Source organism: Balaenoptera ricei, chromosome 8 (genome assembly GCF_028023285.1).
Source record: "Balaenoptera ricei isolate mBalRic1 chromosome 8, mBalRic1.hap2, whole genome shotgun sequence".
Lineage (NCBI taxonomy): Eukaryota > Metazoa > Chordata > Mammalia > Artiodactyla > Balaenopteridae > Balaenoptera > Balaenoptera ricei.
Genome location: NC_082646.1, coordinates 74,267,354 through 74,280,973, shown reverse-complemented (window position 1 = coordinate 74,280,973; position 13,620 = coordinate 74,267,354). Strand labels below are relative to the sequence as shown.

The 13,620-nt window shown below is 35.6% G+C and overlaps 1 protein-coding gene across 3 annotated transcripts in view; it reads left to right on the top strand.

Moving 5' to 3' along the window:
- The window catches only part of PIK3C2A (phosphatidylinositol-4-phosphate 3-kinase catalytic subunit type 2 alpha), a 102,945-nt gene that overhangs the window by 64,691 nt on the left and 24,634 nt on the right, over nt 1–13,620 (top strand). For all 3 annotated transcript variants that reach the window (XR_009504664.1, XM_059931202.1, XM_059931203.1), the window contains exons 10-17: nt 542–590; nt 671–881; nt 2,897–3,019; nt 4,112–4,279; nt 10,454–10,565; nt 10,944–11,089; nt 12,691–12,879; nt 13,345–13,438. Coding sequence is in view for 2 of the 3 variants with exons in the window: in XM_059931202.1 (XP_059787185.1) it covers nt 542–590; nt 671–881; nt 2,897–3,019; nt 4,112–4,279; nt 10,454–10,565; nt 10,944–11,089; nt 12,691–12,879; nt 13,345–13,438 (1,092 nt within the window). In the remaining variant the exon portion in view is untranslated. The remainder of the gene's footprint in view (nt 1–541; nt 591–670; nt 882–2,896; nt 3,020–4,111; nt 4,280–10,453; nt 10,566–10,943; nt 11,090–12,690; nt 12,880–13,344; nt 13,439–13,620) is intronic.

Here is a 13,620-nt window from a genome sequence, read left to right as displayed (position 1 = left end):
CCTATTCTTATGGTATATAGAAATTTGGGTCTCTCGTGTTTTGTTTGTTTGTTTGTTTTTTCCTTTCTTATTATGTGCTTGTTTTTATAAATTAAAAAATTTGTCTGAAATCACTTGGAGGTGATAAACTGCCATGGTCCTAATGTTGTCTGAGGCCTTTATTCATTATATTCATTTGCTGGATAAAGGAGCAGAGAGTAGAAGGAGAGCTCAATTCAAATAATTATAAGAGCTTTTTTTGAGACACTAAATGGTAATAAGTAGAGTTTAGTTACTTTAAGGATATGCTTATCATGCTAATAGTAGAGCAAGTAATGGAAATGCATTTTCTTCATATTAAAAATCATCTCTTTATTTGGTTTGGGATATTCATTTTCTTTTTGCAGTCTTTTTTTATTGTGTTATTCTGCAGATACTTAGGAAGTTTCTCCTATGAAGGATTTCTTTGATATAGAATTTAATAAATGTATTGAAATAAAAGGTAAACATTTTATATTACATCATGCGCGATTTTCTCACTGATTTGTATGTATGTAAGCAGGTGACTTCACTGTCTGGAGGAGGAGACACTAGCAAGAGTTCAACTAGAGGTATGTATTGAAGTTCCTTAAATTTTAGGAGTAATTGTTGCTTTTTCAGAGAATTATATTAACAATTTCTTTAAACCTAGGCTCACTGAATCCTGAAAATGCTGTTCAAGTAAGCATGGACCAGTTAACTGCAGCAATTTATGATCTTCTCAGACTCCATGCAAATTCTGGTAGGGGTTCTGTAGACTGTGCCCACAGTAACAAGAACATCAAGGAAGCATGGACCACAACGGAACAGCTCCAGTTTACAATTTTTGCTGCACATGGAATTTCGAGTAACTGGGTATCAAAGTAAGTAACTATTTAAAAGAAGATATGTATAGCTTTACCTAGAAGCTAATCTAATCTTGAAAAATGTCAGCATCCACTGTTACCTTGGCATTTAAATGGATGATACGTGATCCACCAGATACCTTTGTGGTTTTCCTAAAAATTACAGAGATGTTTGATGCTATTCCAATAAAAAAATATCACCCCCACTACATACAGAAAAGGCAGGAAAATATGTTTAAACTTACAAGAGCAAATGCTAGTTAATAAATTAGTCAATTTATGACTGCTATTTCTGCCTTTCCTTTAGAACCAGGGTAATGGGACTATAGCACATTTTTGTCCCCTCTTTAGTAGTTTACAATTTACTCTCTGCTAGACTTTGAAGTATGCAAGAGCATGTTTCTTCTATTGAATTTTTAATATGGGTTTTTCCTTTTTGATTTTTTTGTCAGTGCCAAAAAGTTTGCCACCTTCAACTTATTTGGAAAAGACTAGTATAAACTGAAAAGCCCAAATTGAATATTTTTAATGAAATTGTTTTATAATAGCTATATATATATATATATATATAAAATAGCTATAAAATAAAGCCTAGTTATAGATACCAAACATAAATTCTGCTTTAGAACATAAACTGAACATTAGATAATATATAATATAATGACTTGAAAGTGGTATATTAATTCATTCAGTAAATATTTACTGAGCACCATCTGTGGGCAGTGTTCTTAGTACTAGGGATTCAGCAGTAAACAAGGCAGCAAAAAATCTTTGCCCTCTTGGAACTTGCATTTAAATGGGTACTATTGGTATCTAAAGGTATTTCATTCTTTTAAATAGTTACAGGGATAATACCCTCCACATCCTCCATACAAAAACATGTATACACACAAATAAATTTAGGGGCACTAATGAGGAGAACAAATACTCAGTAGAAAACAATGCAGTGATAATTAAGATGGAAAGAAAGTTAATACAATGCTGATTTTTATTTTTTTAAATTTTTTTGGCCACGCCGCACAGCTTGCGAGATCTCAGTTCCCTCACCAGGGATTGAACCTGGGCCACAGCAATGAAAGCTTGGAATCCTAACCACTAGCCCACCAGGGAACTCCCAATACAACGCTGATTTAAAAAGAGGTTGAGGGAATTCCCTGGTGGTTCCAGTGGTTAGAATTCCCTGCTTGCACTGCCCACGGCATGGGTTCAGTTCCCATGTTGTTGGGGAACTAAGATCATGCAAGCTGAGCCGCGTGGCCAAAAAAAAGGGAGAAGGTTGAGAAAAGCAATTAAATAGTTAGCTATGTGAACCAGTGAGATTAGATTTGAAATATATTTAGAATGATTAACAGATTGTATGAACAAAATGGTTAATGGGTAAGCCTAGCAGTAAGTTAGAGTACTAGTAGAATACAGTTTTATTGAACCTGAAACTCCTGCCCTACAAGATTGCCTGACTGTATTACCCCGCTCTGTACTTGTAGCAGTTAGGGGCTAAATCATTGCTGTCCAGTGAAAGAATACAATAGCATCTGTCCCCATGGATGGAAGCCTCCTAATAGATTAGGAAGACTGGCTCAGTGCAAGTCAGGCCCATGCACCATTAATATGCTAAACTGACTCTATTTCAGTGGCTTAGCAAAGGAAAATAGCACCTAGGGGTTTGTACTATTACTTCCTAGAATTTACCTAGAAATGAAGAATTATTCAGTGTCATTTAACTAAAATCTAAAGCTAGTAACTAACTGAGCACAAAATTGAGATAAATTCTCCAGCTGGTATCAATATGGCTCCTTTAGACTGGCACCTAGCGATGTATGTTCCCTTCGGTATTCCCTTTGCTATGCCTCTATTTTTGTAGGATTTGCAATAGTTAAATTTTAGATGTTTTTCCATAAATTCAAGTGAATGGTAACCAAATTATTTCAGATAATAGTCACTTTTAGGTAAGAATGGCTAATGATACATATTTGATTAGTTAACTAATTTGTATTATCAAATAAAAATTAAATTAATCTCTTTTCTTTTCTCAGTTATGAAAAATACTTCTTGATATGTTCCCTGACTTACAATGGAAAGGATCTTTTTAAACCTATTCAATCAAAGAAGGTTGGCACTTATAAGAATTTCTTCTATCTTATTAAATGGGATGAACTGTAAGTGAAATTTCTGGCTTTTTATTCTTTCAGTATGCCCTGTTCTTTACTTTTTTCCATTTATGCATACAGCTTTCATTTTTAATTACAAGTTCCATTAAAATTCATTAAATTCTTACTGATATCTTAAAGTCTCTTCTAGATACAATTCTATAGAATGGACTGAAATTCTCATTTAAAAATCTGAAATATTCTTTTAAATCTTCATATTGTTAAATTGCAGAACGTGCCATCAATTCTTCCTAGCCTTTGTCAAGTTAAAGTTACGTATAATTCTACAAAGATGTTTTTTTATAATATTGCTTTAGTTCAGTATTTATTCTGTAACACTGTATATAGGAAGCCTAGTTCTTGGTTAACAGATTTTAAAAATTATCTTAAATCCATGTACAAGGTGATATTTTACACTGTTAATATTTTTTAAATATTGTCTTCAAACTAAGGGAATGCTTTCATTATTTAGACAAGTAGGCAATTGCAGAACTTTTTACTTTTTATTCTGCGTTTATTTTAATGGTTTCCTATTTTTCTTATATTTTTTTAATTATAAAAATAGCACATGTCTGTCAAAGCAATCAAATAATACAAAAATGCATGTGGGGTGAAAAGCGTCACTTTATTTTTAACACTTAACCATCTCATCGCTCCTTAGAGTGACCACTGTTGGACTTATGTGTCCTTTCAGATTTTTAAAAAAACAAAAACAAAACACTGGTAAACATATATGTCTGTCTGTGTATGTATGTGCACACATAAATCTCGAATCAGAAATACTCAAACATTCATCTAGCTTTTCCTAAAGGAAATAAAAATGATTATTATTTTGCCTAGAAATTGACATTGCCAGTCTTAAGTAAAAGCATTAACAAATTTTTGAAGAGAGGAATGTTATGTGTTGGAAATTTTAATGAAATTTATTTAAGATTTTTATAGTATTTGTTAACGAAGCTTACTGCTTAAGTAAAGGTTACTCAGGATTAAAGATTATTTGATGAGTCAAATAAAATACCTAAGATTGTCAGTTTCGTTAAAGGGTTAAACTTCATATTCAATCTAATTTGTTTTTTCTATTAATATATTTTCCCCCCATAGAATCATTTTTCCCATCCAGATATCGCAATTGCCATTAGAATCACTTCTTCACCTTACTCTTTTTGGAATTTTAAATCAGAGCAGTGGAAGTTCCCCTGATTCTAATAAGCAGAGAAAGGGGCCAGAAGCTTTGGGCAAAGTTTCTTTACCTCTTTTTGACTTTAAACGGTAAGTGTTACTGAGTTGTAATGGTGAGTTACTGTGGACACACCTGCAGCATCAAAATTGGCTAGAGAGTGGAGTGGGGAACAGTGACGTACGTGATGAGGTAATGAGTTGCCTCATTTTTTCCGATGTGATTAAAGGAGGTCATTTCAGATACACAGAGGAAACCAAAGTTGTACTGCTATAGTTTGAACATATCTATATGGGTATTCAAAGGATTGTTTGCCACTCACTATTCCAGAAGAAAAGTAGCAGCCTATTCATTCTTTAATTATAATTTATGGAAAGCATTATGTTATGACATAATACTCGTGGTCTTACAAGTTCCTTTGATATATTTAAAAAAAACCAAAAACTCCACTTTCCCTCTTCACATCTCTTCCCCATCCTTCTCCAGTTTAAGAGTCTACAACTGCATATTATTCCCTTTACCTGACTGACCTACCCTTACTGCTATGGACCCCTGGCCTTTAATCTTCAGAAGTCCCACATGTATGCAAAATTTATTGATCCTTAGGGTTAAAGGAATTCCTTTTGAGCTTTGTGTCTACTAATAGCCATTGCGATAATGTAGCTGGCCTTTCAGCTGACTATTTTGATTATGTTTTAAGTAATAATATGTTCCATGAGACCATCAAGCATTTTCCTAAATGAAAAAAAATTTAATTGAATAAGTTTGGAATGTTTGATATAGCATGTGATAACATTTTGGAGCATGATAATGGACATTAGCATATTAAAGTGTCTCTAAAGTTCTGCAGTCAAGAAGCCTACTGTGTTTAATAATAATATTACTGTAATTACAAATACATAGCATTTACTGTATGCTGGGTATTAGTCTGAGTGCTGTATACATAGCCTTATATACCTCACAACAACCCTATGAAGGGAAGTATTATTATTATCCCTTTTTACAGAGGGGAGAATCAAAGTGCCTTGCCCTTGGGCGCTTAGCTATAGTAAGTGGCAGAAGTGGGATTTGAATATAGGCAGTTTGGCCCCAGGGTCTGTGTTCTTAACATTATCCTATACTACCATTCTCAGACTTATTTGATACCATGGTACTTTTTTTTGTTCTAGAATACATCTTTTAAAATATTGTGTCCCATGGGACAGTTTTGGGGAAATGACGTAATAACTGATCTATTTAACCTACAATAAAACAATTAAAAAATAAGAGTTAAAAAATTCTGCTAGGGCTTCCCTGGTGGCGCAGTGGTTGAGAATCTGCCTGCCAATGCAGGGGACACGGGTTCAACCCCTGGCCTGGGAAGATCCCACATGCCACGGAGCAACTAGGCCCGTGAGCCACAACTACTGAGCCTGCGCGTCTGGAGCCTGTGCTCCGCATCAAGAGAGGCCACGATAATGAGAGGCCCGTGCACCGCGATGAAGAGTGGCCCCCACTTGCCGCAACTAGAGAAAGCCCTTGCACAGAAATGAAGACCCAACACAGCTATAAATAAAAAAAAAAAAAAAAAAAAAAGAGTTGAAACAAATTTGTAAAAAAAAAAAAAAAAAAAAAATTCTGCTAATCTAGTTCTACTTCCTTTTTCCTCTTAAATGACAAACACAGTTTGAATTTCCAGTAATCATTTTAAAAATCATGTGGTGTTTGAAACACTGACTCCATAAGTTTTGTTTTTGAAATATTCTTTTCTCGTGTACTTAAATATAGCATTTATTCACGCATTTTTCTTTTATAGTCACTCCCCCTATATGTGAGGAGGCAGTTTAAGATTTTTTTATTCTATAACTTTTGTTGGGCTCAAATTTTATTTGACACCTGACATAATTCTGAACTGCCAAAGGCTAGATAAAAGCAGTTGAAGAAATTGCTATTAGGACTTCCCTGGTGGCGCAGTGGTTAAAAATCCACCTGCCAATGCAGGGGACCTGGGTTCGAGCCCTGGTCCGGGAAGATCCCACATGCCACGGAGCAGCTAAGCCCATGTGCCACAACTACTGAGCCTGTGCTCTAGAGCCCGTGAGCCACAACTACTGAGCCCACATGCCACAACTACTGAAGCCCGTGCACCTAGAGCCCATGTTTCGCAACAAGAGAAGCCACTGCAATGAGAAGTCCACGCACCGCAATGAAGAGTAGCCCCTGCTCCCCTCAACTAGAGGAAGCCCGCACACTGCAACCAAGACCCAACACAGCCAAAAAATAAAAAAATTAGAAAAAAAGAAATTGCTATTAATGATGTATATTTAGAACCCTTTGCTAAATATAATCCATGACTACTCTAAAACAGAATATTGGCCACATAAAGGAGGAGAATTGTGTTCTCAATTGTCTTTTTTCTTCCCCTATAAATTTATTTATTTATTTATGGCTGCATTGGGTCTTCGTTGCTGCGCATGGGCTTTCTCTAGTTGCGATGAGCGGGAGCTGCTCTTCGTTACGGTGCACGGGCTTCTCACTACAGTGGCTTCTCTTGTTGTGGAGCACGGGCTCTAGGAGTGCGGGTTTCAGTAGTTGTGGCACGAGGGCTCAGTAGTTGTGGCTTGCAGGCTCTAGAGCGCAGGCTCAGTAGTTGTGGCACACGGGCTTAGTTGCTCTGTGGCATGTGGGATCTTCCCAGACCAGGGGTCGAACCTGTGTCCCCTGCGTTGACAGGCGGATTCTTAACCACTGCTCCACCAGGGAAGTCCTCAATTGTCTTTGATAAATTAGTGTCAGGGAATAGTTATGTGAGAAAATTAAATGTAATTACATCATTATCATTAATTTTTATAAATGAGTCAGTTTTGAAAACCTTCGTGCTCTTGAAAGCACCAGGAGTCTTTACTTCATTTGAGAAGTACTATCATTTTTTGCCACTTGTTTTTGACTATTAATAAATGTTTTTTATTGGATGAATGACATTCTTTCAAAATTCAAAAGAGTAAGGGGAAGGGCAGTTGACTTTTGTTAGACAATTAAATAGTTGCATCCAGCACTCTGCTGTTTAAAACAGTGAGCTGATGCCGTTAATCTTGAGACTTTGCCAAGTAGTGTAGTCAGTCTAGGTAATGTTAGGATTTAACATTCAAACAATGCTCAGAAATTAAGAGGAAAGATGATTTTATGTTAATACATATAGAGAAAGTGTTAATGATTTAGTCTGTTAGTTAACGTACTGTAGTATAGTGATCAGAAATCCTGGTCTTGAAATTCTTTTAAAATTAATTTATGTTTAAGGTATAACCTGCATACAGCCTGATGAAGTTACTATCATGAAAGCCAAATGATTTACAGGCATTTCAGTCAACCTCAATGATAAATGAGTTCTTAACTCATTTTTTTTTTTTAAATAAATTTATTTATTTATTTATTTATTTTTGGCTGTGTTGGGTCTTAGTTTCTGTGCAAGGGCTTTCTCCAGTTGCGGCGAGTGGGGGCCACTCTTCATCGCGGTGCGCGGGCCTCTCACTGTCGTGGCCTCTCTTGTTGTGGAGCATAGGCCCCAGACGCGCAGGCTCAGTAGTAGTAGTAGTAGTGGCTCACGGGCCTAGCCGCTCCGTGGCATGTGGGATCTTCCCAGACCAGGGCTCGAACCCGTGTCCCCTGCATTGGCAGGTGGATTCCCAACCACTGCGCCACCAGGGAAGCCCCCTTAACTCATTTTTAAATAAACTGAATCAAGCATTTAAGCTGCTGTTCCTTTATAGTTGTGTATCAGGATTACCAAATAATTGATGTGAGAAAGTTTTTTACAGAAAAATTCCAGCTAATAGATGCAGAAGGAATGACAGAATATCACAGTTTTGCAGCCCCTACTGAAATAGTAGATTTAGGCCAGGAAATCTCAGTCTTGGCACTGTTGACATTTTGGGCCAGGTAATTCTTTGCTATGGGAGACTGTCCTGTACACTGTGGGATGTTTGGCAGCATCCTTGGCTGCTGCCCACTAAATGCCAGTAGTACCCCCTGGTTGCCAACAAAAGTGTCTCCAGACATTGCCAAATATCCACTGGGGTCAGAAGCATTCTTGGTTGACATTGATTTAAGCAGTAATTTATTAATGCTTTGTTTAAAACCATTGTGATTAAGTTTTCTGGAACTTTATAATGGATGATTTAGACTGATAGCACTTGAACAAACCAATTATCTTCACATCACAGAAGGAGAGATATACCAGTGTGTGCTTCTTTATTTGATGCATCAGGAACTAGTGGTATACAATACCACCTACAAAGTATTAGGTATTCTTGCCACATAACTAACCCTGAATCAGATCAAACCTTTAGATCTAACTATTACAGAACATATAGGAGATAAAGGGACATGCTAAATGACACCAGAGGAATGCACTCAGTAAAATCCAGGATATAGAAAATTCTCAGAACAGAAGACCTGGATTCTTCAACAAATAACGGGGGATAAAAAAGAAGAATGTATGGATTAAAACAAGAGTTGGCAAACTTTCTGTTAAGAGGACCAGATAGAAGTAGTTGAGGCTTTGTAGGTCATGTAGTCTCTGTCACAAATGTAAAAGCAAAGGCAAAAGCAGTGATAGATAGGCAATATGTAAATGAATGAGTGTGACTTTATTTTAATAAAAGTTTATTTACAAGACAAGGTGACAGTCTGGAGTTTGTTGACCCTTGATTTAAAAGATACTTTAAAAGACATATCAACCAATGCACACGTTGGATCTTGCTTGTATCCTTATTCAAACAAACCAACTGTTAAAAAATTTTTTTTTAGAGACAATCAGAGAAATTTGAGTGCTGACTAGATAGCTAATAACTTTGAGTAATTATTTTTAATTATTTTGTTGTAATTATGTTTAAATATTTATTTGGCTGCGCTGGGTCTTAGTTGCGGCACGCAGTATCTTTTAGTTGAGGCATGCAGGACCTTTAGTTGCAGCATGCGAACTCTTAGTTGCGGCATGTGGGATCTAGTTCCCTGACTAGGGATTGAACCCGGGTCCCCGGCGTTGGGAGTGTGGAGTCTTAGCCACTGGGCCACCAGGGAAGTTCCTGTTGCAATTATGTTTAAATTAAAGTGTTTATCATTTAGAGATACATAAAAGTATTTGCAGATAAAATAATATCAGAATTTGCCTTCAAATAATCTAGTTGAGGGTGAGGGTGGTTCTAAAATAGACAGAATATATGTGTCAAAGTTTTTTTTTTTTTTTTTTGGCCGCCTCGTGCAGCTTGCCAGGACCTCAGTTCCCCGAGATTGAACCCAGGCCCCCTGCAGTGGAAGCACGGAGTCCTAACCACTGGACTGCCAGGGAATTCCTGTGCCAAAGATTCAGAGGCTGTTAACCTGCTAGAGAAAACATTAAGACTGGAGTCTAGTTTTGGAAAGGATATTTGCTGTTTGAATAAAATGAGCGAAGTTTGATGAAGTTTATAGTTTCCTGCTTTTATGTCTCATGTTATTTTTCAGAAATTTCTTCTGTGTAAAGATATATCAATATCTTTATTGGTAAATGTTTTTAATTTCAGTAGACAATAAATTGGTAGTCTAGGGCAAGGGTCAGCATACTCCGGACCACTGCCTGTTTTTTGTAAGTACAGTTTTGTTACAACACAGCACACATTTTTTGAAATGTATTGTTCATGGCTGCTTTGGCACTATACTAGCAGAGTTGAGTCTCTGACAGAGATTGTATAGCCCAGAAAGCCCCAAATATTTGCTCTCTGGCCCTTTACAGAAAAATTTGCTGACCCCTGGTCACAAACAGATAAAACTTCTCATCTCAAATGATTAGTGCTTTGGCACAAAGTAGATACTGGTTTTCTTGGCATGTGTTTTTGTTCTTATGGTAAAAGTCAAGGAGCAGTTATGAAATCCAAACCACCATCTTGAGATGTGTTCCTCTGTAGATGATCTTCAAAGACTATCCTTCACCTTCCTATTTATAGAAGTTGTTTTGGGGACAGGTGACTCTGAGACTTCACCCATCTTGTCTTCTATCCTGAGCCCCAATTCTCCCAAGATAATGTTGCTTCATCTTCCCTCCTTTTGTTCTAACTCCCATACTTCAGTACCTAAATACTGAAGTGAAAGTACACTATGGAGAGTGACTCCTTCTCATATGTTCTTTTTATATAGAGGATGCTTAATAAATATTTGATTATTAACATTTCAAATTCATTAACATGTGTTGTGAGTTTTGAAGTAATTTTTAAGATGAAATCCACAGTATTCTTCTGTTTACATTCATGAAGGTTTTTAACATGTGGAACTAAACTTCTGTATCTTTGGACTTCATCACATACAAATCCTGTTCCTGGAACAGTCCCCAAAAAAGGATATGTGATGGAAAGAATAGTGTTACAGGTAATGATACTTCCTGACACGTGGAAAGGTTCAAATTTGAATTCTTTATGAAAAGTATATGTGTACCATGATCTGGGTTGTTACTAAAGAAGCCTAATTGATCTTGTTTCGATCTTAGGACCTATATTTAATTTAAATGTCAATAAACCATTTCCTATTTCTGAGAAACAGTAAAAGATGCACTTATACCAATCCCAAGTAGTACATGTGCTATTGAGAATTACCAGTAATGGTAATCACTTTTAATAAAAGGACAGAAGCATTAATTTAATATTTGGTGTTATCACCCTGATGGCTAAGAAAAATCAAAAACAAGTTAATGTAGCAAATATGTGGACTTTTCAGCTGTAATTTAATCAACTTCTGTTAATTTTTAAGGTTGATTTTCCTTCTCCTACATTTGATATCATTTATACCACTCCTCAAGTTGACAGAAGCATTATACAACAACACAACTTAGAAACATCGGAGAATGATATAAAAGGGAAACTTCTTGATATTCTTCACAGAGACTCATCACTTGGGTACACTCCTTTGATTCTGTTTTGCCTGGGTATCTCTTACAATGTAAAGTTCAAGTTAATGGTTTATTAAATGCCTTGAATTAGTTCATGATTTAGCAATGTTCCTGATATGGAAAGTTTTTTTTTTTTTCTGTTTTTAATTGTATAAAAAGACTATATGACTACATAAAATTTAGAAATTTGTACAGGTCAATTTTTTTGCATAATCAAAAGGCAAACAATAGATTGGGAACTATAATCTATATCCTTAATATATGAAGGACCTTTTCATATAAGTAGAAAAACAGACAACACAGTGGTAGACAAGAATATGAATAGGTAATTCTTTGGAAAAGAAATACAGTACCTTTTAAACATCTGAAAAAAGATGTTCAACCTCTCAGTAATCAAGGAATTGTAAATGAATACAAGATACCATTTCACACATCAGATTGTTGAAAATTAAAATGTCTCATTATATAAGGTATTGATGGGATACAGAAAGTGGGAATTATACTGTTGGCAGAACTCAAAGCTTTTGGAGAGCAATTTGGCAAAATCTATAAAGGTCGCAGGGTCCATAGTCTGTGACCTAACAATTCCACTTCCAGTTAGTTATAGTGTATTTTAGAGAAAACCCTTTTATATTTGCTTGTGGAGACAAGAATATTCATTGCAATGTTTATTTGGGTTATTGTAAAACTGATAGGGAATGTTCATTAATGGGTTAAATTATGGTACATTTATCCAACAGTACTATGTAACTATTAAGAATGAAGTTATAGCTATATATACTAATATGTAAGATATTAAATGAAGAAATTAAGTGGCAAGATAGTGTGTATAGTGTGTTACCATTAACATATAGGAAAAAAAGAGAATCTACATACACCTTTGTGTATGCTTCTATATGAATAGACTACCTCTGGAAGAATATACGAGGTTAGGCAGTTGCCACTGGGAGGGGAATTGGAAGGAGAAACTTAATTGTGTACCTTTTTGCAATACTTGATTTTTTTTTTTAGTATTCCATGTGAGATAAATACATTTCAATTCAATGCATGGATTATATACACAAGGGTAGATAGATGAGTAGTGAAATAGTGAAATATTTCATTCACATAAACATCTGTCATTAACAGTAAATTAGAATTTCCAAGACAAGTTCTTTTTATTTTGAATATTCCTCAAATGAGCTGTATATTCACATCTTCTAAAATTTTGTAATAGCATTTGTTTTTGGCATGACATTTGATTTTACTTTTATAAAGTGATGAAATCCTTGCTGTCTCTTAGGGTAGGTTCTGCGTATCCAACTCTGATTTCTAGTGCCTGGCATCTGATTAGAGCTCAATAAATTTTATTGTGCTGAATTATCCTTCTTTTTCTTAACTAAGACTCTTTTATCAAGGCAGAATGATTTCTTTCCATCCCCCAAATTAGGGTAAATTAGCGGTGTTTGCTGTACATTGCGTTTTTCTATTCCAAATTAGTATTAATGATTCTACCAAGAAGTGGCTGTCCTAAAAGGAATAAATTTCTTCTTTGTATTTTTAATCATTGAGATTATAACTGTCATTATGATATCACTGAGAAGTGATTTAATTCTGTTACATATTCAGACTTTCTAAAGAAGATAAAGCCTTTCTGTGGGAGAAACGTTATTATTGCCTCAAACACCCAAATTGTCTTCCTAAAGTACTAGCGAGTGCCCCAAACTGGAAATGGGTTAATCTTGCCAAAACTTACTCATTGCTTCGGCAGTGGCCTCCATTGCACCCACTGACTGCGTTGGAGCTTCTTGATTCAAAGTAAGTTAACTGTGGCTGAATTTATTTGCTCTGTTTTATTGTTTTTCCAGTAAGATATTATGTTGCAGGATTAGTTCCCTTTGTTTTAACATGAAAGCAATTCGATTCAGTATAAATGTGTAAATGCATATTTCTATAAACACATCTTTTGTGTTGAGGTTATTAAAAAGGGATATCATATCATTTAAAACTAATCTAGAGAGGTTGTAAATTTTGAATACTTCGTTATATTTTTATGATGTAGGCCAGAATTAATTTTCATAAGGTTTCTAAACAGTCACGAAATTGGATTTGTGTATATAGGACAATAAGATTTTCTTCCTAGAAAAAAAGAAGAAACACATTGCTTTTGAATAGCTATTTGAGTATTCTTTGTCAGGAATAGATTGAGATTGTGTTTTCAGGAAAAACAGCTTCATTAGAAAGAAATCGCTGTCAAATCTTGATTTTGTGGTATGCTTCTAGATTTGCTGATCAGGAAGTGAGGTCCCTAGCTGTGACCTGGATTGAGGCTATTAGTGATGATGAGCTAACAGATCTTCTTCCACAGTTTGTGCAGGTGAGTTTTTTACGAGGTAACCTACCCTCCTTACCCTCTCCCCAGTTTGTATGAGTAGGGACCTTGCTAAGGGATCCCCTTTCTGTTTTGATTAAAAGTACTTTTGTTGTGTGGGAATGTTGAGGTGTATTGCATTTGGATTTAGTGTGAATTTTTTTCCACTATTATCAGCTGCCCTACTT